Source organism: Perna viridis, chromosome 5 (genome assembly GCF_037379345.1).
Source record: "Perna viridis isolate PV_CMFRI_1.1 ecotype Kerala chromosome 5, ASM3737934v1, whole genome shotgun sequence".
NCBI classification, from domain to species: Eukaryota; Metazoa; Mollusca; class Bivalvia; order Mytilida; family Mytilidae; genus Perna; species Perna viridis.
Genome location: NC_142449.1, coordinates 45,249,086 through 45,274,482, shown reverse-complemented (window position 1 = coordinate 45,274,482; position 25,397 = coordinate 45,249,086). Strand labels below are relative to the sequence as shown.

Below are 25,397 nucleotides of genomic sequence, written 5' to 3'. Positions count from 1 at the left end.
TCCGCTAGAATATTGGTTCCCTAGATTTCTCTTTGTCAAAAATATGACTACAAATTGATCCGAAAAAAAGTGAAAAAAAAACAGAATTTCTTAATTTTATTATACTACGCTGTACAAACAAATGCAAAGTCCTTCCAAGCAAGAATTTCCAGGCGTCCTTGTGTTTTCTAATTTATTAGGAATTCCACTCTCCGAATTCACAAATAACACTTCAACGATTGCAGATTGAATGAAGAAAACTAGCTATATTTAGGCCTATAAGACCCATTATGATTCTTCTTCTTTATCGTTTCCCATGTCAGGATAAAAAAACAAAGTTATGAAAGTCGGCTCACTAGTGATACCGTGCTTTATCAGCGAACTGGAAGTAGATGTCATGAGAATACAAAATGCCATTCTACGATTCGGATGAAACAGACAAAGCTTTCTAGTTCTTCGGGTCAGGTGAGCTAAAATCAACAGCCTGTGATTTACAAAAGCTCAAAAATTTGAAAAAAAAATATATATAAAACAATACAAATTTGATCGGTAAACAGGGAGTAGGTGAAAAGGGAAAAGGAACCTGAAAACAGGAGGCACGATGCAACTCATCATGCAAAATATATAATCATTCCTTCACATAGAAGCTGAAAATTTCCATTTTGCACCATCCAAAATTACTTAATCGATCGATAAACAGGGAATAGATGAAAGAGGAATCCCATCAGAGGAGACACGGTGCAAGTTTTCATGCAAATGCAATAAACCAAATATCTAAGCATGGAATTCCCTCCAATTGAAGCTGGGAAACCTGTTACGGAACACAAATGTGTTCTGGAATGACGTCAATGGTAAAACTGTATACTTCTATCTTACCGAGCGGGGTATAAAATATTAGAGTATTGTTAAAAATATAGCTGAAAATAGTAGTCGCATTTACTCTCTACCCTATAAGCCTCGCACAATGGAATAAAGGACGGATATGGTGACAGGTAACAAATGCACCAGCGATTAACCTGAACTCTTTATACTTGTATAATTTTTGTCGACCCATATCTGAATTTTATGTATTGGTCTCAAATTCACGAAACATCTCGTATGACTTTCGCAATGTTTAATATTATTCTATTATCTATTCCAGCTGAAAATTCACCAAATTATCGCAAAAAGAACATTTATTTTGCTAAGATATCTACTTAGCAAATACACAAAAAGTGCAAGTCTTTGTAAAAATCAGGCAAATTTGGAAAATCTGATCCTTGAATGTCAAATTGTACAAGTAATTTTTCACCAACTCCTGATTCTTACAGATACTGCCACTTTTAAAGGAATAACCTCCCTGGGTAGAACATTCTTTTTTCTAATATGCTGTTGATGTCACATATATATTAGAACTGAAGAGGGAAGAACTATGAACCGTAAACTTTATTGTATTATATTTTCACTGAATTCTGTTTGACGTGTTTTATTGGTATATTTGTTTGAGTAAACAAAGTGTGCTTAAAAGTTGCTTTCGAATTTTGAACTAACTTACTGACTTTTTATGAGCAGCTCGGCGGGTGTTTCTAGAAGAGCAGAGGACGCTTACCCTACCGGTGCACCTGGTCCATGCTCCCAGTTTTTCTGGAGTCCGAGTTGCTCATTTGCTTTTGTTATTTTGTATGTATGATTTTAGTTACTTTATGTTCTTCGTTGTGTATGTCAGTTTTCCATGTCTGGTCTTTGTCCCTGGATTACATTCTTTTGATTACCGCTATAACCTTGGTTCCCTTGATTTCTCTGACAGAATAAGTGAGTACTATTTCGAGGTAGATACAGTATGTTGTTAGTATTCTGTATCGATGATCTGCAGAAGTTCAATTGTTTGTTGTTTGGCTTTTGGTGGATGACTGTCTCATTGGCAAGCCTACATGATCTCCTATTTTGTATCAAGAAGTAAACTTGTACTTACGTTGCTTCTATAATGTTTGCCGCGAAAATTCGCAATCGTATTCAATACTGTTTTCAGGTTGAATCATGGTTCGAACGGAAAATGTCCTGCGTCCGGAATGAAAAAATATATATATATCTAATATCCCAAGACATATATCCTTAATGCTAACTTTGTAAATTAAATATTTCGATATAAGTGTAAACATTGAGATAGTTGCCCGGGGGTTGTTGAACAGTCTGTTTTACCGGAACCATGCAATGTCGTGTAAAGGATCGTCCTAACGTTATAGCAAATTTATTATGAAAATTAATCTTTTAAATGAAAAGTTAACATCAAAGAAATTATTAAATGTAACCAGTTTTCAGTACAGCTTATACTAGTTTCCCCTGTATCCATCATGACAAAATCGATAATTTTTTATTGATTAATCTTTTAAAACGGAATGATATTTGCATATAAAAACCAAAACAATATATATACACATGTATAAGTGCCAGACCGTCAAGCCCTAAACACAATAGTACCATTCAAACTAAACAGTAAGCTGTTGTCGGCACCTGCATGGCTCGCGAGTCTATTTCTCGATTTAATTTTAATCTGGAATTTAAATTCACAACCAGAGATCGGTATCTGTTTAGTTTGATACTTCCGGGTTACATCATTATGATGCATACTGATCATAGTTATGACTAAACTTAATAAATCGTAGGAATAATTGAGCGTCTGACTAGTTTTATCATCGTCCTTAGCCATAAGAAGTATATGTTAAATAAATACTCTATAAACAACAAGTTTTTGTGCTTTTGAATGGGAATTCTCGAAAATTCACAGAGAGAAAAGATGCAACTTACGGAAGCCCTATAAAAACAATCACTAGTTGGGTTTTTTTTTCTTTTTCAACAAACTATAAAGTAGTAGAAACATAATAGAATAACAAGAAACTAAGCATCCATGACAAAGAATAGAAACATTGATCAACATATTATTCACATAATTCTACCAGGCATCGTTTATCATTCCTATAAAAATTATTAACATTCACAAATTATCTGTATAATTATCACCTCTAATGTCTTCTCATTCTCATTTTAGGCCTTGGAGATCTCATTTTAGGTGATTTCATCCTCCCCATTTTAGGAGATCTCATCTTTCCCATTTTCATCCTCCCCATTTTTGGAGATCTCATCTTCCTCATTTTTGGAGATCTCATCTTACCCATTTTAGGCGATCTCATTTTCCCCATTTTCCCCCTGGGTGATTTTAACTTTCCCCTCGACTTTAACTTATTTTTAGGCGATTTCAATTTACCTCTAGGTGATTTCATCCTTCCCCTTGGCGATTTCTTCATTGACCTCTTCGTTTTAGGAGATTTTCTACCTTTTGGTGACTTTCTACTTTTCGGAGATTTTTTGCTTTTTGGAGACTTTTTGCTTTTCGGTGACTTTTTACTTTTTGGAGATTTTTTACCTTTGGTCTTTTTGGATTTTAATTTTTTGGTCTTTTTAGATTTCTTTGACTTTTTAGATTGTTTATCTTTTTCCGTTTTTTTCTTTTTAGTTTTCTTCTTTTTTGATTTTTCCTTATCCAATCTGTCTTTTGATTTATCTCTGTCTTTCTTTTTCTTTTTCTTTTTTTCCTTATCTTTGTCTTTTTTCTTTTTGTCCTTTTCCTTTTTCTTCTTTTTGTCCTTTTCCTTTTTCTTCTTTTTATCCTTATCCTTGTCCTTATCTTTTTTCTTTTTATCCTTCTTTTTATGATCGTCACTCCCGCCGCCCCTTCCTCCGTCACTTCCACCACCCCCACCGTCACTGCCGCCACCACCACCATCACTTTCACCTCCGCCACCGCCACCGCCGCCACCACCACCGACATCACCAAGGGCGTCTTGAAGCCCACTCAGGTCAGGGGGTTCATTAACATCATCGTTGTAATTAACGTTACTTATAGTGTCGTCGTCGGAATTGGTATCAGAATCACTATCGGAATCAGTATCATCAGAATCGTCACTGCTATCGTCGGAGTCGTCACTGCTATCTTTGGAATCATCGCCATGAGATGAACGATGTCTTTTCCTCCCTAAAATTATTTTTCAATAATAATTAATTTCTCCCTAAAATTATTAGTCAACAATAATTGAAATCAATGTGCAATTATATTTTGTGCTGGTCAACAAAGAATTATTTTTAGGGTGCGTGTCTGTGGCATCATCAAGTGCTGCTGTCGTCGGAGTCGTCGCTGCTTTCATTGGAACCGCCTCCACGAGATGAACGATGTCTTTTCCTTCCTAAAATTATTTGACAATAACTCCCAAAACATTTATCAACAATATATAATTAAAATCAGTGCATTACATTTTGTGCTGGACACAATGTATCTCTGCGCCTAAGATATACTGTAAAATCCGTCTGCAAAATTACACATGACTGACACCAGAGTAAATGTAGACCATGGGCGTTCACATGGACGAATATTTGCACTCGTGTGTGAATATACAATGTACATATCATGTCCAAATTTGATCATGAAAACGGGACTTTAGTAATTACCTCCTGACAGTGTATTCAGCAATAGCCTAACTTGAAAAAGACAATTATTGAATTATCACTTCATTTACAGGCGCGGATCCAGGGACTGGCGTACCGGGCGTACGCACCCCACCCCTAAATCGGTAAGAAAAAAAATTTTCACCACAAGTTTCACCCCATATGTTTTGCATTGCTTTGCACGGCATTTAATTCAATTAACGCCCCCCCCCCCGCCCCAACTCAAATCCTGGATCCGCCCTTGATTTGAGAGAGGTTTTACTTTATTTGATTTTACTGCAGTTTTATGCTTGAAATTTCGCTTACCAACATGTAGCATTTTTTCGGTATAAACATGATACAATTTTTCTATACAATATTCTAAGTTTTTAAAGCAGGTTACAAAAATAGATACTTTCAATTTTGTATTCAGTTATTGATTGCTATAGGTACTTTTTTCTATTTTTTGTTGTTGTTTCTTCTGATTAGCTTCATTGCAGTCAGGTCAGTTTAACCAAAAAATATTAAAATTTCCAGCATCAAGATTATTAAGCACCCAAAAGCATTCCCAGTGGCAGATCCAGAGTTTTAGGTAAGGGGGCTCCAAAAAAGAATTCTTGACAGGATCACCAGTGAGGATCACGAGGTGAGTGTTTTTCACCATTTATCACACACAATTTTTCAACATTTTTTTTCTAAGAGGAGGGCGGCGGGAACCGCCACTGATTCCTTATTTACTTTAAACCCGTCTACTTACGTTTGTGCTTTGCCGACTGGTTCACTCGTTGAACCGGATCACCTCCGCCGCATAAAATTACAGGACAGTTTGGGCATACGTATGCGACACCATCACCAAAGGGGTCACCAAGTTCACAGGCACTACTAATAGATGTCTGCAGTAATCTCAAAAGTATCAACACAGTGACCTATAACATCAAAAATCCATTTTAAAACGCAAGTGATAGACATGGTATGATTCAAAGATTTTTTACAAGTACAAGGACAGTTTTAAGGCTAGAAACTACTAATTCCACTTCCCATAGGCTTCTATGCTAATTTCACAATATTCAATGGCTTCTCTGGACTTTACCTTAACTTTAACCTGCAGAGGACTATATATCAGCATGATTCTACATATGTCAGCTCACAATCCTCAGAATGGCATGTGGGGTTAGCAGACTTGCAGTGCAGTACTGGTCACCGGAAGTGAAGGGTCTATAAATAGCATGGGACATCCCAGTGTTTTCACAAGATAGGGGTATATTTAGAAACCATTATGGAGATTAGGCTTCACATCACAAGAAGCAAAATGCACCTATAAAATGTACAGAAATGTTTTTCCTTTCAGAAACTGTTTCAAATTTTTAAATAAGATGAGAACTTTTTTCACAGCACTATGAGTAACAGGGGTAATTTCTGCCTAGGACTATTTTTGCGTACGTTCCAAATGCTCATTGGTTGAATTGGTGGTCTGTAACCTAAATACATTTAAATGTATATTTGTTGCAAGTTGAGTGTATGTTACACTGTTCATGTATATATAGATGCAAATTATGTGTATTCTTAGATCTTATTCTTTTTCGCTCTATTTGAAATATTAACTTCAACGCCCCTGGTACACATTTGAAAATAACCTGTTACATGTAAGCAGGTTATATAATACGCACTACCTGTTCGGGGTTATTTCTTCATAGACCGAAAAAATGTAATAGTCTTTCTTTAAATGTCCACCACCTTACTCTAGTAAGGTTTCATTCGGTGTATATTTTCTAATTTTAAAATTTATAATGTTGGATTTAAAATGAAGAAATATGACAACCATGAAATTAATGAAATTTTGTATTAATGATTTACGTAGTAACATACGTACAATGAAACTTTCATAGAATGAAATGTGCTAGTACCCTTAAGTGTAAGTATTTGTAAGAATCAGGCAAAATGGGAAAAATCAGAAACATGAATGTCAAAACCCCACCAACCTGACAATGTAATATCACTCAAGGATACATTCTCTATTTAAAAATACCATTACATGTATTTGATCTCTGCATCACTGGCTTTGCGCAGAAATTTTTCAATAGAATCTGAGAAAAATGAGGTTTTGACAGAATTTCCTTCCCTTGAAAATTAATTTAATGTTCATTTTCAGTGCATTCCAATGAAACTGTAATTCAATGGTCCTGCATTATATAGAAAATCTTGTTTGTTTTCCATGATTCTGATGGTGCAAATACTCGAATTACTCTATTAAAATGATGAGTTTTTTATATTATGTTTCACAGTGTGCCTGATTCTTACAGGGACTGACACTTAAGTGTCATTCAGTGTAAGAATCAGGCAATGGATGGCACATCATTTGTCTCAATATGGTCTTTTATGACTAAAGAGTAGTCAAGGGAACCAAGATTATATTTTCAATACATCTAGAAAAACAACCGAAAAGTTCTTTAAATTTATCCTGAAGCATCTGTGACATAGATATATTTTGACTGATTATATAGGAAAAAAGTACGGGGAAATTTTTCCACCGTGCATTTCAACTGACCTATCAATTTCTTTAAAAGGCAAGGTTTAAAACACTTTGGTGGTTATGAGGATGGTATGAGGTATAAATACTTGGACAATTCCATAAATTCTCTGGGTTTTATTCTTCAAGTGACAAACCTTATACACATTTTGCTTGATTCTTAGACAGAGAAGTACACTGAACATAAAGTGTTGGTCTTTATTTCATTTCATTTCAAATGAGTCCTTTAAAGGCTATAATGAAAACGAAAATGATACAAACATATCATTGATCTCAAGAGTTATGCCTCTTAGCCTAAGAAACCTTTGATTTACCTGTAGGAAAAAGCTTGCAAGTATAGTGAAGCCCGCAGGATTAAGCAAAACATCTTCAAAATAAATCATCAATTTGCCAGTACATCCTGCTTTTGATAGCGTTACTTCTTTGTCGAAATTGATATGTCTACTCTTGTTATGTATAGCATGGTGAACGCACGGTCGTTTGGAAAATGGGCTGCAGCAACTGAATGGAACATCATCAATTATTGGATTCCCATCCTTAAGTTGTCTAAAACGGAGAAATTAAGACCATTAGTGTTGGTGAAGTTTTTTTAAAGATACAATGGTAACTCTACACTACATGTAAAAGTACAATGGTAACTCTACACTACATGTAAAAGTGTTAAAACCCCTACAAAAATAATAGTAAACAATACAATCGCACAACTTCAAGAAAAAGACAATAAAATCAAAATCAACTTTAAAAACTATTGACCAAACTTTACGACAAACGTGATGACTTTTCATTCAGAATTGTCAACTTTCCTTTCATCTATGGCAATATCCCTTAAGCACCTGCGTATGGAGTGTTCATATCACAACTCATACGTTATGCCAGGGCTTGCCGAAACTACGCAGATTTTTTGTATCGCGCTAGAACTCTAACAAATAGGCTTCTGGAACAGGGTTATGTTGCTACAAGATTGAAGTCATCACTACGGAAGTTTTATGGTCGTCATCATGAACTCGTGGATCGTTATGGTTTATCCATCTGCACCATGAAAACTGATTTATTCAACGGATCATAGTTTTCATTTCCTCGTTTGTTTACCCCGGACTTGACTTTTATGAGCAACTCGGCTGGTGTTTCTAGAAAAGCATAGGACGCTTACCCTACCGGTGCACCTGGTCCATGCTCCCATTTTTTCTGGAGTCCGAGTTGCTCATTTGCTTTTGTTACTTTGTATGTATGATTTTAGTTACTTTATATTCTTTGTTGTGTATGTCTGTTTTCCACATCTGGTCTTTGTCCCTGGATTGCATTCTTTTGATTACCGCTATAACCTTGTTCCCTTGATTACTCTTTAAAAGAGAAGAAAAGACAAAATATGAAACTGAAAACTACAATCGCGCAACATAAAAAACAGAACAAAAATACATAAAAATAATCGCACAATATCAGCAACAAAGAAATCAATGACGAAACTGAAAAGAACAATAAAAGAGCACAAAAATACAAAAAGTGGAATGAATATATAGATAAAAACTACAATCGCATATAATTATCAATAACAGACCGACCGACCTTCAATTCAATTCCTTTGACATTTTATGCTTTTTTTTTCAAATTTTCTTGTGAAGGCGAGACTATTGCACTCGAATTTGCTTGACTTTTTCATCTAATACACAAGACGAAGTAATCTATTATGCTTATCATTTAAGGAGGTAGACTTAAGGTAAGGGACATAACACTTGAAATCAGTGATACGTTTGTATCATATTCAATTTCACCAAAGCCTATTAAGCTTTAATTTGAAACAGAATGAAACCAGTCCAAGTTACATGAGACTGATAATACAGAAATAATCAGTGTTACTTCCCCCGGCATAATTGTTATTCAATCGTTGGATGTAAAGATGCTGAACACAAACGTTCCAATGATTTGTAAGAGTTGTGTCCCTTACCCTAGGTCTACCTCCTTAAGTGTGAATATATTGTACACCTTTGTAATCGGAAGAGGATTTACTTAATTATGCTTTGTCTGCTGCCATGTCACGTTATGTTGAATAAATAAAATAAACTAAATGTTTAAACTAACAGATTGACGTGTGCTGTATACGTATATAATCAGCATATTATTATTATAATTTACTTATTTAATAAAATAACTGAATCCCTTTTTATTATATGTAATATATATGCGTCAGAAAATCTATGTAATTACTCTCTAATAACGCCTCCACAAATTTCTCCCGCAATAATACGATGATTTATATTCTTTAACATAAAGAGATGGACTTGCAACAAGTCTACTAAAGATCCTTCACAAATTCACTTGAAGTCTCGAATATTCTAATTCCAGTGACAGCCTTTCTAAAAATCAGTCTGAAGGTGATTAATGCATGTCAAAAACCCATCGAATTCAGTTTTATTTCTTGTTCACAGACAGAAACTGATAACATAATGATATTCAGTCTTAGTTTTTCATTTGGTTATTGCGCTTTTAAGATAAAATATATATATATATAGATTGTACATGAAATTTGCACTTTGCAAGAGTTATTGTTCTTGATTTGGCTTCATTTTGGTTGATTTTAGTGGGAAATAAATGTATGATTTTTCAAATGTGCAGAACTAAATGCAGAAAAGTTTGTTGTTATGTGAATGTATAGCATATGTAGACTAAAAATGCATCGTTTGTTTGGTGAGTTTTTCTTGACCATGAATCACTTTACCATTGGCAGTGTCTGAATTTTATGTGGATTGGTACTTAATTAGCGAATAAACCATCTGCGTACACGTAATAGTTGTGTACATTTTATGGAACGGTTAAGCTTACATGTATATTTTCTTGTTATGAAATTTTTTTAACTTTTTTTCGTGATACTTTTATTCTCACCGAAGAGACAGGAAATATCTTATTTTTAGCTGTGCGCGATTTCCTTATCCTACCTATGGGTTGACACAGAACATATGCGCTTTCCCGTAAAAAGAATAATGAGTTAATGAACGATCCTACCAATAACGAAACTGTATTTGAAAATTTTTTATAAAATAATAATTTTATCGAGAATAATCGGTGATTGATTATTTCTTGCATTTTGTTCATACTGTTTTGAAGTGACCTAAATTTTACACCTTAACGTGACGTATCACTGGTCAGATACGTCGCGATCAGCTGTTAAATGCAGGTCATTTAAACCGAAAACTGGACTCAAGTGAGAAAAAAAATAAAAACAAATCTCAGACACCCTTGGGTAAGATGTAATAGTTTAATAAGTCGACGGAGCCTCGTTATCAATCTAGAGAACGATTAAATCATAACCGCGGGTGTCTAATTCTTTGTCGACGTATTGCTTCAATCAAATATACTAGTTTTAAAGACGTTGTGTTATAATTATGCTCTTTGTCGCAACTTTTTGTAAGTGTTTTTTTTTTATTGTTACGCTCTCTCCGTTGTATGCTTCATTATTTATGTGTTAAGAAGATTGGATTCAGTGACGACAGTAATGTTGTTACGATAAAATAAATATTCTCCTTGTTGATTATCCATGTGCAATCAGTTAATGTTATACCTTGTTTTTGACGTACTGAATAATTTAATCTTAGTTTAAAATTTTTGAAGTATAAGTGCGTCCGATCTTTGAAATATCTGCATTGTCTCTTTAAATTCTGTTTTAGTGTTCTAACTTTGATTTGGTTTGGGTTTTTTTTTCAAAATGGTAGGGTTTTTTTCGCAATATGTTTCAACCGCTACTTGAATCTTACAGACTGACACTTACTTTTTTGGGAAATACATGAATTCTACAATCTTGTGTTAAAATATAATTTGGGTAACAAAAACAATAGCCTTGTTTCCTGCTGCCAACAAGGGTACATAGATGAGAAAATTATTTTGTTTTGCACTAACATTTAATATTGAGTTAATTGTGCTTTAAGGGCCAAAATGGCCATACAATGAATAAGGCACACACACACAAAAAAAAAAAAAAAAAAAAAAAAAAAAACAGGGTACTTACATGTTGGGTAGCAGGGGTCACGGATATTCTTGTCCTTTCAGGTACATGTAATTGTAAAATGGGTCATAATACAAAAAAAAACCCACTGTATTTTAATATATTAAATGAGTATAGCTGCTTATAAACTTAAGATACCTAAGAATATAAATCTAACTTTGCGATCATCTCTTCTTTCATATTAGACGTAATATTGTTAGTGACTGCATGATTCATAACTTCACTGGTAATTAAAATTGAAAAAAAAATCCCTATTTAGTATTTGATAGCGAATTTCACCGGGAAAGGAGTTCTACATTTTAACTTACAGTAGCCTAGAATCCACTGAAACCAATACAAATTTGACCGACCCATAGCTTTTAACAGATAACACCAAAAAACAAAAACAAGCAAAAAAGGAAAAGGAAACATGATTAATTAATTACTTCTCCGTTTAAGAATCGGGCAAAATATATATAAAATGTGGCACATGAAAGAAAACAAAACGCAGAGATTGTATTACATTAACCAATTAATTATACCTAATGACCACCAGAAATAACCATCTAAGTGCTTGTAAAATTTGCCTTTTTAAGATATTGATAGGACAAATGCACTACAGACTACTTTCTTTCCCTGTATAAGCAATCAAAACATATCTACGTCACAGACGCTTCAGGATAAACTTAAATAGCTTTTGGGTTTTTTTTCTAGATGTACTGAATATATTTTAGGCAAAAATGAAAAAAAAATGAGGAAAATGGTGTGCTATCCAATTGCCTGATTCTTACACGGAATGGTACTTAAAACTTATTCCCTTGTTAAATTTGTAGTTTGACTTCTGCAACAATTAAGCTAATTTATGCCAAATATTTGTACCATAAAAAAAAAAAAAAAAACAAAGCAAAAAATGGAATACCTCTTGTTTCACTACTGGCAAATCATTTCAATTTATAGACAACTTAAAAATTTTTCAACACAACATAATTTTTATTTCCAGTCAGTCTATGCATGCCTAAGATTATAGCTGATTACTATCAATATATGTATATATCGATGATGTATTGTCCATCAACAACCCTTTCTTTAGGTAAATGGTTACCGTCAATATATCCATAATATTATAATATCATAAATTTCCCTTACCTGCGCAGCAATATGCCTTCATCTCCTGCATATGGTGTTTATAATTCATAATTGATTCGCTAAGCTAGAGCAAGTACTAATTATTCCGATTTTCTTGAACGCCTTAAATATCTGCGTAAGATTCCTGAATCAGGGGTAATGAGGAAATGTGTCTTAAAAGGTCTCTTACAAAATTCTTTTTTGTTGAAAAATACTCAGTTTCTTCTAAAACAATGAGTAATTATTGTTTTGTTTTGTTTTGTATCGTATTAGTATTTAGTTCCTTTTCACCTTTTAACCGTGGCCATTTTTCACTTATTCATTATTCTTTTAAAATTACTAAGTGTCGCCTTGTATCTCAAAATCGAGAAATGATCGTTTAAAATGGGTTGTTTCTCTGATTTGAATATCCCAGAAACTGAAATTATTAAGAAGCCCTTCTAAAATGTCAGCTTAACACAAAAAAAGCGCCCATCCAAATTTAGAAAGAGGAAAACAAGACGGTATAAAGAGACGTGCCAAAAGTAATTGCCTCATTACATGTGCGTTATATGTAAAATTATACTAAATTTCAATGGAATACTTCTGAATGATTTTTAATCTGTTAAAAAGACTAATGTTGAAATTAATTTATTTTATTTCGATGATGTTTTACAGTATCCTTTCCAGAAGGGTCAATGAGTTTAGTACAGAAAAAAATTGAGTGTCACAAATCTAGTTGAAAATCGTGAGAACATGTAACGTTATCAACTTTTTTCAACTTGCTAAATGTTAATCCATTTTCAATGCGAATTTTCTTTTCAAAATAAACAGCATTATTTCAGATATTTTCGTTTAATTGATTTTGAAATATTATTATAACTCACAAATAGCTTTAAAAAAAACAAAAAAAACGTGATATTGCATAGCAAAATGGTAAAATACACAAGTGACCCAAATACTATAGTCACGTCCTTGTAAAAGAGTAATCAAGGGAACCAAGGTTATAGCGGTAATCAAAAGAATGTAATCCAAGGACAAAGACCAGACATGGAAAACAGACATACACAACAAAGAACAAAAAGTAACTAAAATTATACATACAAAGTAACAAAAGTAAATGAGCAACTCGGACTCCATTAAAAACTGGGAGCAAGGACCAGGTGCACCGGTAGGGTAAGCGTACTATGCTTTTCTAGAAACACCCACCGAGTTGCTCATAAAAAGTCAAGTCCGGGGTAGACAAACGAGGAAAGGAAAACTATGACCCGTTGAATAAATCAGTTTTCATGGTGCTGATGGATACACCATAACGATCCACGAGTTCATAATGACGACCGTAAAACTTCTGGAGTGATGACGTCAATCTTGTAGCAACAAAACTCTGTTCCAGAAGCCTATTTGTTAGAGTTCTAGAGCGATACAAAAAATCTGCGTAGTTTCGGCAAGCTCTGGCATAACGTATGAGTTGTGATATGAACACTCCATACGCAGGAGCAATTAATGAAAACAGGTTTGGACAAACATCATCGTACCAAAAGTTAGTCTCATTTTTAATATTCCCCTCAAAGTCTATATACTGTACATATTTTTTTTTCAAAATATATTGTGAAGTATTCTTTGTCGTCAATCTTGAAAAAAAGTTTGCTCAACAGAGAAATAAAAACAGAAGTTTATAATAGTATGTCTGTTTTGGCTACATATTTTTTTTTATATAAAATTACTTTGAAATAATAATAAAGTGAACTAGATAGAGAAAATAGGTAAATTGCGGTTCGACAATTTTACTTTTTATTCAATCACTGGTATTTGGGAACATGGCAATACAAACTTCAAACTTTGATAAATGTTTTATTCTTTATATATTTCTCTTTCACAATTCAAATAATACCTGTCCGACCATTTTAATTGACGACGAGATTTTCGATTTTTCAGTGGCTAATGTGAGTTTCTCGCTTTGTCACAAGGATTGTGAGAAGGAAAGCCCGGTATTCCAAACTGGAAAATCGATGAAACCCCTGGACTAAGGTAGATACCTGGAAACCTGGACTGATGTTGGACTCGAACCCACAGCGGTGTCGACCTCGAGATTTTTTTTTATTTTTCAAGTCAAGCGCCTGAACTACTCCGACACCCTCCCCCATGCAAAACTTGTTTGCGTAATCATAACTAAATCAAATGAAGAAAAATTAATTGGGACATACTGCCCTAAGCAACATAATGTCAAAGAAAACTAAACTAACCTTATAATTTCCGGATGTGTCATGTTTATGTGATCAGTAGAAATCCAATGGATTTTTGTCCAGTCATTGTATCCTTTATTTCCACAGCATTGAAACCTAAGTTGCACCGTGTCCATTACTGTCTTTGATTCTTTATATTCATGATAATTTCTCATCAAACCAGTTATACCAGTTTCCATGCCTTCTTCTATTTCAATTCGATGAGAAAAACACAACATTGATGCGGCAAATATGAACCAAATTGCAATAAAAAGATATGCGACTAACAGGTTTAGATAGTTCTGCCATCTATATTGAGTTTCAGTATCACGACAGTCAAAGGATACTTTTGCCAAAAGGATATTGGTTAGCAACGTTCCAAAGCCAACGGTTAACAAAAATGCCGGTAGAAAATCGGCGTCGTATTCTTCCATCAAATGCAATTTATCGTCCAAATTAACTTTTATAACTGCACCGAAACAAATAAAGACTAACCCGAACAACACTTGAATGGTACTGCCGATCATCATAACTACAGCGATATCTTCCCTTCCGCCCTCCGATACATCAAAGTTGCACATCTTTGACTGATGAAGGAAAAAAATGTAAAAAAAAAAAAACGTAAACAAAAAAATAAAAACCGGAAGTAGATGTGTCACTCTCCGTCAAGCATTACGTCATTTGTAATTATGACGTCACAACATGTTTGGTCAAGCTATAACCGTAAAGGTACCATCACATTCTTCATCACAACATTCACTCGTGGGCAGGATAGTGTTTTTTTTTACTTCTTTAGAAGGAAATTACGTAGTTTTTTTTATTTATTGAACCTATAAAAAGCCTTACTACGCATGTCTAACCAATTTTTAAGTAGTTTTAACATCTTTGATACATACCCTTGTTTTTCTCAGACTTTTTTTTCAAAGGCATGTTACATTGAAGGATTGTGGAAACAATCAAGACTTTAACGGTGCTTGAGCCAAATATAATAAAAGTCATGTTTAAAATTAGCACAAAAAGGGGTTGGGAAGGTAGCCGGAAAAAGACATTTTATTTTTTATACCTATTATTTTTTATTTTTATCATTTTAAAATTTTTTTTTCATTATTATTATTTTATTTTTTGGCCTCAACTTATAAAAAGAATCATATTAAGCACGGAAAGCTCAATGGTCGTTTTTCATATTTACGAAAGCAAGCTACAATAAGTCAAATATTGAATTTGAAGTCTACGGCTGTCCATTGCTCCAATCGGACAGTGTAAACTAGTCTGTCGGGTTTGAAGGTTAATTCCCTTGCTCAAGATCTTATTAAAAAAGTCAAAGTCGGGAATATGAAAAATCGCTATCCTACATGTAACTCGAAAAGTTGACTAAGTTAATGATAGAGTTGTGTCATTATTGTAGGACTTATTATGTACCGTGGTTCTCAACCCGCATGGGAAGAATTGGGATTGATCTTACATACATTTATGATGAGGAAATAACTTTATGTAGGTTTAAATGTCCGTTAACTGCTACATGTAGTAGCCTTTTATTGTTCATTTGTGTAACGTATAATCAGTTTCTTTATTTCTGTTTAAACAAATGACTCAGACCTCTTTGAACTGATTTTTAGGTGTGTAAAATTGTGTAATATTTTTCCGTAGTGGCTAAATTTAAAAGGGAGGGTTATGAGGTACTTTAACCCCGCCGCATTTATTTTGCGCCTATCCCAAGTCATGAATATCTGCATGTATCGTTTTGTTTTCACTTTCAGTTTACTTTTATGTTGCTGGAGTATATGTAGCAACTATTTTGGAGTACCTGTGTTTTATTTTGGGACCAGCTACAGCCTGCCCTAAGGTGTGAGAATTTCCTCGTCGATCATTGAACTTTTCATCCCGGAGGGGTGTTGACTCTTTGACTTATTCACCATTGCCATTGCCATTCTCGTTATATTCATATGTTGAACTCTTTAAGAGGACGGAATGGGACTAATTATAGGCCAAGCACAATGTGTAGTGAATTCTTCTCGGACTAAAAAACGAAAACAAATTTTCATAAAATGTTTTTTAGCAATCATTAGTATACTTTAATCCTCTAAACATTTAATCCCATAATACTACAAGACATGATGCATATAAAAGTATTCCGTGGTCAACATAATAGTGAATTCAGAGAGGGGGTTCCAGAGAAAATGAGGTATAAATAAGTGCTATATTCATATCAGACAAAAAGGACACAAAATGTATAAAATATCTCAAAAAGGGTGATTCCATCCCACGAACGTGCATGTCCCCTCTTTTCTGTGGATCTACTACGCAAATATCAAATAGATGTACGACTGAGGTATGATGTACACTTTTTAAAATGACCATCACTGTTGGTGAAATTTAAAGTTCTTTAAATAAGTCCAAACTCCCATGCTGACGGACAGAAGGACGCAACTCATTCCTGATCTTCCCAAACGGTTGCGGGTTTATTCTTTACTGATACTAACAGCAATAATAATTGTTTCGATTCAATTATATGATACAATAAAATGTTAAGTAATGTACATGTATATTGTGAGATTTTTTGTATTGAATTCATGATCTTTTTACATGCGACTGACTCATAATGTAATGTCGTCAAGAGTTTGACAGGTCATCTTTCTTGGCCCGACACTATACACAAAACATGGATCGTCCAGAGCTATTTAACATCGTTCAAAACTACCAATCTCTATTCTGTGTATTAAAAGTACACACCATTACACATATATAAGTGTATTAAACATTCTGCAAGAGTTGAATATGAAGATCTTTTTCAACTAAATTTTAATTGGCAAAATACATCTAGTATACCATTTTTTAATCATATCTTTAATATAAATAAACTTGAATGTTTAATAAATCGGCAAGTATGACATTGATAACTAATAACGAATAAAAATGAAATAGTATAAATAGTTTAATATCACTAATGTTCCCTAAATAATGTTATAAATCAGAGAGAGAACGTTGGTCATGGGAGGTATCTAGATACTTCGTATACACCAGTGTTGGGGCCAGGCAGGATGGCTCCGACCACCCCTTTTCTTTTCTCGAGAACCATTATTTCTGTTTGATTTATTAATCTGATTATGCATCGTATTTTTGCCGATGTCTGTGTCCATTCATTGAAAACATCAAAAGGAAATGTATAATACACGTACTGCTATCCAATGAAAAATTCGACTCTTCAAGGTGCTCTCGTGAAAAAAAAGGAGGGGATCGGCACCATCAAAACCCCAGTCGCCTTTGATTTCGGTAACATCTGTTTTTATAATTCTGAAATATAAAAAAGAATATTTAGTGCAGTGCAATGTAAAACAGAAAAAAGCTCAGCTCAATCTTACGAGTTATTACAGGAACGCAGTGACAGAAATTATTTTTCGTGATGTTCTTAATCTTAGAAAACCCAAAATTAGGTTCTCAAGCGAGCGTACAATATGTAATCATTTAAAAAGCAATTAACTCACTTGTATTTGCATCTTGGTCAGAAACGACGACACTACTGAATTGCACTGATTGTTTCTGTTTTTCTACTTTGGCATAAATATTATTACTGGTCTCTGTAGTGATAGATGTATCTTCTGTAGATTTCTTCTCGGAAAGAGCAGTCTTTTCCGTTGATGGTTTTGACCTGTAGAATGTCGGATTGCTGACGTAGGTTGGGTCGATATGTTCGACATCTTCTATTGCTGGAAACAAATGAGTTAGTTGCAAGCAAGACATGATAACTATATATATACACGTATGTACACTTTAAAACCCTTCAAAAGCTAGCAGTAAATAGAAATATAAGATAATAATCATACTAAGTTCTTCATTTAGCTATACTTGTTGGAAATGCTCTTACATGAAATATGCTGTATGTGTTTCCTTTATCGTTCTAAAACAATTATGAAGTTTCTATGTTTCTTAGGCTTGCTTTGGTGATTAGTTTCCATGCCTGTAACGACCATGACTTTCTCTTATATAATTTAATTATACCTGTCATTCAGAGGAACAAGTGTCATGGCACACTTGGATATTTATTAGTTCTATATCATCTGTGTCCTCGTTTTTGCTGGATTGAACTAGATCATCGTAACGTTGGCTGTAAGATCAACTTACGTATGATATAGATCTGTGACATACAGAGTAACGAGAACTAAATGCTAACTTGTAGATATCAGTTTCCGTTCTCGAACCCGTCTTTATAAGTTTTATTCTTTCATCCGGGTTTTTAGCTACATTAAGCAGCTCTAACAGAGCGCTCAATTCTTATCTAAAGTCTACAAGTTTAGCTTATAATTTCAGCGTACAGGTAGTTTCCATGGTATGGCAAAAAGCACTTTTGCAAGGAAAGAGATACAATCGGAACACCTCAGACTTTCTAGTCACACAAAAGAAAAACCAGGCGGATGGATCTGTCCGGAATTTGAACGATCCGAGTCTGAAAGTAAAGTAAAGTTTAACTGGTTGATTTTTTACCATTACTTTTTTCTCTTAGTTCCTCGCTTCCAATTTTTTTAGCGTCACCTGGTGGATAGAACTACTTTGATTCGCGCAAGACTATTCCAGCATCCGAGGTTATTTTTTAGTGCAGCGGAAATGTCCGGTAGTTCCGACTGGAAAGAGGTACTTACGATTTTCTTTAATAATGTCATCAATGTCCTTATTACTGAAATGAAATAAATATTAAGCTAAGGACTTCACTATCGTCATTTAATATTTTAGAAATACATATATTTAAATGTATATCCGACAAATAAAAACTTTTAAAAAACTGCCTTTGGTTGTATTATCTCCCCTAAAAGAATGATGGTCGACATTCTTACCAGTTTTGAGCGAAAATACTCTTCTCACAAGACATGTGAATCCAGACAAACAGAAGAATCACGCAAGTGTATGACTAAATTGCCGTGGAGTAATATCATTTTTATGTCACATAAGATGCCTTTATAGAGCCTTTTGAGTTCAACAACTTTTATTACAATATTCTTTTTATGGCCACTGTTACGTTCAAAGTTTCTATATTGCTTAAAGTTGATATGACTCTGATTCCCAATCTATTCAAATTATACCGTACAGCTCTTTATATCACTTTTTTCGTATTACATAAACTTATGTACATGTATCATATTAAAATAGAAGATGTATGATTGCATATCAGATAGTCAACCACCAAAAGCCAAGCAGCGAACAACTAATGTTCTCATGTATATTAATCTCTACTTACTTAGTCATCCACGCAACTTCTCTCCGTTTCTCTAAAAACGAAAACAAACTAAGAAATTACGATACAGATACACAATGTAAGTATAGTACTGTATGAAAACCCCTTTCCCCCTTTTTTCCTGGTTTATGCTCTTTTTCTGTACGTATGCCATTTGTTTTTGTCGCAGTGGGAAAATGATGGTTTTGGGTCCAGTAATGTATAAATGTGACAACTGCTAAAAAATAATATTAAGCCGTCCAAGGATCATTTTATTCTGAAAATACATATTATGGTACCACATTTGCAATACTGAAATGCAAATAAATTCGAGCAAAGTTAATAAACTCTCAAACATAATAGATGATGGTAGCAATTCGTAATCTGAGATATTCAATAACATGCAATGCGCGTAACATCATAATCTATATGAAGTATATCACGCAAAGTAAATTAATTTGGTAATTATGAATTATGCAAATGTTCGAATCACAGTGTCAAATTCAATTTCCAAAGTTTAGAGCTTTTTATTAAGAATGTCGACGTTCTAGTCCCAATAAATACTAAACCCCAATCTATAAATTACCTCTCTAATTCATAAATTTATAAACCAAAATGAATTTTTATATAACTACCTGAAAGACGGCGATGTTACTCCTCCGCCCTACGAACTACTAGACAACGAATATTGTCCGATTTGATTTAAATACCAGTGAAGTGCTGATGCTCGCGTAGTTAAATGTAGTTACGCGCGCGAGAGCATATAGTCCGTCCATAAAGTACAGTCCGTTTCTTCATACTCTCCCGTCGAATTCGTCAATATGATAGAAGTAACGAATGAATGAATGAATGAATGAATTATTGAGAAAATTCATCATGCGAATCAACTGGGTGATATCTTTATTACAAGCAGCACATCAAGTATCCTGCCAGAAGCAGGAACTGCTCTCTATTAGCTCATTGTGATAATCTCTATAGAGCTTCTTAACCATAGGGAATGAAAAGCCAGATCGAGAAGATCTGTAAATCCTTCTCGCCCGCAGGCTAAGGTAGGTGCTTGTTTTGGTCGTCTATATTTGTATTCCCAGTAAGTCTTGTCCACGGGTCTCCACTCGTTTTTATCTTCGATAGTACTACATATTCATTTACTATACGTCATACAAAAATCACAGATTTCTATCGGATAAGCGTTATGAGCTATTTTGGTTATTCATTTCTAGCTGCGCCCCTAAAATGATTGGTAGTTACGATTTCTAACATGCCGTGGTAAATCAGAGACTGAAGTCTTCAAAGTCGCGAATCGTCAAATATTCTATGCCACTGATTTTGACTTGCTATCATCCGAAATGGCGCGAATGCCATATGCTCTAATATCAGGTGACTTCCGCTAGAATCTTGATTCCCTTGATATGATAGCGTAATCTTTTGTAATCGTGATGACCCGAACGTTTCTTTAATCAAAGCAACTAGTTAACAGGAAGTGCGGGTAATGTTTTCGTTACACAAGTTTCTTTCAATTTTTTAGCGATCTTTGGGTCGCTTATGATATTGACCAGGGAACCAGATTAGGAACCAAATTATACAACTGCCAATGGTTACTTGTATATATATCGGGGCCCTGATAATCAGTATGACCAATATAGTCAATTGTAACGAGCCCCTGTGTCTGAATCGGAAACAGGGTAATGGTCAATATTAACAGATCATTTTGTCTTGTAAACTTCGGGTTCTCAGAGCAGCAAACAAACGCACGTAAAACACATGGGGAGATACACCGAGTAGCACTTTAAGAAAATATATCACCCTCGATCGATTACGTCTCGGGTGACATATCGACCTTATGTGTTACTTCCGCTTATCACCCTCTACATGCATGCATATCGTAATGCAAAAGAAAACAAATTATAACAATCTGTATGCATATATATTTTCCAGAATACTTCACAATTACATAGAAAACCTTTTTTTTTTCATATGATTTTAGAAATCATCTCTTTCAAATTGTGTTATCATATGCACAAAAGTACATATGACTTGTATTATATCATTAAAAACATGGAAAACATACGCTGCATTTTTCTTGAGCACAAATTCTGACAAAGCAGAATACATTTTCAGCTTTAACAAATATAATATTTTATGAAATGGAAAAAAAACTAAGTCTAGAAGTACAAGATGTAGGAACATACAAAAAAAATACTTTTTACCCTTCCGTTTTTTCTTTCTATAACAGTTAACAACACATCCAGCCATAATAATGAATACCACAGCACAAAGAACGCCAGCAACAATAGCCTCGACAGCAACTCCATTCTTTGTCGTGGTGTCTATTAAAATTTCAAATCTATTCAAGTATCAATTTATTTAAAAAATCTGTTAGGAGGCGATTCATGAATGTATAAAAAAACAATTTCAATTTTATTTCATATACAGAAAGAGTTATAGACCTCAAATAAGTCTTAAATATTCATTCGGTTGTTGCACTTTTGATTATATTATATGATTACATGAAGTTGGCACTATGCAAGAGTTACCGTTCTTAATTTGGTTGACTTAATAAGTGGAAGATGTATGTATGGTTTTCTCCAATATAAAGTCTTTTATAGATCAGAAAGGACCATCAAATATTTTGTGTATGTGGATTGAAAAAGAATCATAAGTTTGGTGAATCACATAAACCATAACCAGTGTATGAATTTTATACGGATTGGTAATTTACTAAGTACGAAGAAGTTAATTAAATAAGTCACTGTGATTTCGATCCGCTATGTTGATGCTGAGTTTTTCTACACTGTTCCACTTGTTTAAAAATGCACTATTTAATAGTGGTTCAAGACTTACATTTAGTATATTGAAAGTCACTGGCAGAACCAGGGAGTTTCCTGGGGTTGGAACCCATCCTTTTTTTAAAAATAGAGTTAATTTCGTGCAACATTGGACATTTTTGTTTAAACCTGCTACCCCTCCTTTTTCTGGAACCTCCTTTTCATGAAATCTTTGGGTCTGTACCCGAAAGCTGACGTAAATAAACCCGACGAAAAGCGGCAGGTATAGGAAATATTTAATTGAGCTCATTTTCTAAAAGTTCACTTATTTAACTCATACCTGTAACAACAACAGTAAATAGTCGCGCATCCTTTCCCATCTCATTCTCAACGACGACAAAATAATGCCCCGTGTGAGAAGAATTTGCCTGCTTGATAGACATAGATGACATATGCACTGCTTCAATGCTAGTGTGGGATATTGCCAAATTTTCATTCTGAGTAATGGTAGTGTTTTCTTTTGAATTGTTTGCTCTGAAATACCATTTAATATATGGTGTAGGGAAGGCTATAAAAGACGCTTCTAGTGTTAATAATTGTCCGCCTTTTATGTTAACGTTATTACTGATACCAGAACCAAGGTCTATTCGTGGAACACCTGAAACATGAAAAAAAGAACGAATAGTATGCTATATAGTAGAAAAGACCAGGAGCATTAGTTTATTATAGAAGTGGATATAAAAATTAACATTCAAGGATTAAGTTCACAGCTGATGTTATGCTAGATTGCCACGTGGTCATTTTAATATTCCTGTCAATTGCTTATATTGGTTTGATAAATACAACATTATTTCGTGCATAATTTATATTGTGCATGCTCGGGCTTGACTGTGTAGGACTTACATGGCACCTCCACCCTGAATGTTCTTTTGTCTGCTTCCAAGAGTCCATTGTCCACTTTAAGTGAATAGTTCCCAGTATCTTCACAATACATGGAAACGTTGACACTGCTAGACTGGACGCCACTTTCAGCTCGTAAGACGGCATTTGTTCTCTCATAATACCACGTGATATTTGGCAATGGCTTCCCTTCGACATCCACTGACGCTGTGAAAGCACTTCCTTCCATTAGACTTGAGTTACTAAGGGAAAGGTTAAGAATGGTGCCTTTATCTGAAAAAAGGGGTATCAAACAAAATTCGCAGTTTCGGTTTAGATACAATTCGAAATCTTTGTGGCCTTTACGTTTGTAGACACATTTTGTCTATACCTTCAAAATATGTTACAATTTACGGTTCTATGAAGGTTCGGTAACTTTAGTTTGCATTATTGTGCATTATGAAGTTCATACAAAACTTTTCTGAGAGTCAAGGTTTAAACTGTTCTGTGCATGCATACTGTTTATTTTTGCCGCGTGTTTTTTATGAAAATTTTTAACATGTCTTGATGTCCGACTGTTTTTAAGTCTTATCGCTTACTTTTGAGACCTCTTTGTTCGTGTTATTTGTTCAATTTAATTCTTGATTCCTTACGTATTCAAACACTGGCATCTACTTACACAAGACATCCAAATATACAGTATCCATAGTAATGTTGCCGACGTCATTGCTAACCCAACACGTATAGTCGTTGCTATCTGTCCTGTTCAGAATATCAATAGTAAGTAAACTGCTTTTGAATTCTGGTTTCACGTTACCCCCCACTGACCAATTAAATGACGACGGAAATGGGTTACTATCTAGTACAGTACATGATATATTATAGGAACTGACGGTCTCAATCGGAAGGCCTTCTGGGATGACAGCAATATCAGGTTGATCTGTAAAACAACACTGTTTCTATATGATAAAATATTTAATTCAAATAAGAGTATAGGTTTGAAACTGCATTTGATCGAGCTTTAGAATTTGATGACTTAATGACAAAGGAAAAATAAAATAGATTTGGTTTTTGCTTCCCAATAAATAATATCCGTAAATGCATTATTATGCAACTTCTAATATCTATTAAAGTTTAACTTCAAATAGTAAAGTATGTGCCTTTGAATGGGGATGGGCTAAATCAGTTTAACTTACAGATAATGTTTAGAAATACATCAATAGATTCTGTTCCAATAGTATCTGTAGGTCTAGTAGCAACACAGTACAATCTTCCGTTATTATGTGTCCTGTTCCCTGTATATAGAATTGTACTGGTTCTGTTAATGTCCTCTGTCTGTATTGTCTGGTTATGGAGGATTTCTTCACCGGAAATGAACCAACGGAATGTTGGTAATGGACGACTCCTAGCAGTGCATGATATGTTGCGTTCTTCATTTTCTTCCATTGTTAAATTTTGTGTCAAACTCATTTCCGTGTCAATCAGTGGAACTGAAATTATAACATTATTGTAATGTATTCCTTCCAGTAAAACCAACAATAATAGTTAATTTATGTTTTTTTAAGTGACATCTAGTGCGAAATTGTACACATGCCTAATTGAAAAAGCTGAAGCCCGAAAGATATCAAATATCAACACCAAATTATATAGTAACATGTCTAAAACGATCTCAGAATAAACCGAAAAAATCAGATACTTTCAAAAGTCTATTCTTATTAGTTTAAATTGTTTTAAAATCATTCTGTTCATTAAAAAAAAATAGACAAAAACGCCAATTGACTATTTATATTAAATAAAACATAAATGCAATGTAAAAATTAGATTGTTTTAGCATGAACTTTTTCGCTGTAAAAACAATATTGATGCTTGAACATCTGTTTGATATAAATTAGCTCGGAAAGGACATTGTCAAGAGAAGAATTTTGCTAAAGGATTCAAGTAATACATCATGATCATAACATAGAATAATCTCTGGTTATCAAAATGTCAGGAGTCTGTATATTATCATCACACTTCATGTAAACCTGTGATGGCTACTGGTGTTACATGCCCTGCATTTTGTAATGATTGCAAACTTGCAAATTAATATAGTTTCATAAATTCGTTAAATTAAGGTAAATAATACCCCAAATATGTCCAAACACAAAAAAAAAAAAAAAACAATGTACACAAATTTACTTTAATATAAACATGTAAATGAAACAAATTATTTGCAATCAAATATGTACCATTACAGAATGCATATTCTACATTGTACTTGTCCACCAAACAAATAATACTATCAAGAAGG

The 25,397-nt window shown here is 34.0% G+C and overlaps 2 protein-coding genes across 6 annotated transcripts in view; both read right to left on the bottom strand.

Annotated features, from left to right (window-relative positions):
* Positions 1–81: 81 nt before the first annotated feature.
* LOC148617895 (uncharacterized) lies at positions 82–14,934 on the bottom strand. 4 transcript variants are annotated; one of them, XR_015922561.1, is made up of 6 exons: positions 14,282–14,934; positions 7,276–7,507; positions 5,192–5,360; positions 3,221–3,988; positions 1,931–2,016; positions 82–449 (listed from the first exon to the last, which is right to left on the bottom strand). XR_015922561.1 is itself a non-coding variant. In XM_088585550.1 (4 exons), the coding sequence occupies exons 1-4, from the start codon at positions 14,839–14,841 to the stop codon at positions 2,979–2,981; spliced, it is 1,971 nt and encodes a 656-aa protein (XP_088441676.1). In that variant the 5' UTR covers positions 14,842–14,934; the 3' UTR covers positions 2,790–2,978. The 4 variants fall into 4 exon arrangements, 2 of the variants coding, with proteins under 2 accessions (XP_088441676.1, XP_088441677.1); XR_015922562.1 differs by having other exon boundaries at positions 82–361; XM_088585550.1 differs by lacking the exons at positions 82–449; positions 1,931–2,016 and having other exon boundaries at positions 2,790–3,988.
* A 2,136-nt stretch (positions 14,935–17,070) lies between these two features.
* LOC148617894 (cell adhesion molecule CEACAM2-like) overlaps positions 17,071–25,397 on the bottom strand; it is a 19,698-nt gene continuing 11,371 nt past the window's right edge. For both annotated transcript variants that reach the window (XM_088585548.1, XM_088585547.1), the window contains exons 3-11: positions 24,304–24,597; positions 23,787–24,047; positions 23,132–23,401; positions 22,569–22,886; positions 21,671–21,790; positions 19,488–19,518; positions 18,895–18,929; positions 17,743–17,964; positions 17,071–17,551 (exon numbers count right to left, since the gene is read on the bottom strand). In XM_088585548.1, coding sequence (XP_088441674.1) covers positions 17,544–17,551; positions 17,743–17,964; positions 18,895–18,929; positions 19,488–19,518; positions 21,671–21,790; positions 22,569–22,886; positions 23,132–23,401; positions 23,787–24,047; positions 24,304–24,597 — 1,559 coding nt within the window. In that variant the 3' untranslated portion in view covers positions 17,071–17,543. The remainder of the gene's footprint in view (positions 17,552–17,742; positions 17,965–18,894; positions 18,930–19,487; positions 19,519–21,670; positions 21,791–22,568; positions 22,887–23,131; positions 23,402–23,786; positions 24,048–24,303; positions 24,598–25,397) is intronic.

Bases quoted from the DNA above. Each gene is read 5' to 3' on its own strand.
- LOC148617895 (XM_088585550.1), bottom strand. From the start codon at position 14,841: ATGTGCAACTTTGATGTATCGGAGGGCGGAAGGGAAGATATCGCTGTA. The intron at 7,508-14,281 runs GTTAGTTTAGTT...TCTCCGTTTTAG, and splicing joins ACACATCCGGAAATTATAAG to ACAACTTAAGGATGGGAATC. The intron at 3,989-5,191 runs GTAAGTAGACGG...AAATAATTTTAG, and splicing joins CCAGTCGGCAAAGCACAAAC to GGAGGAAAAGACATCGTTCA.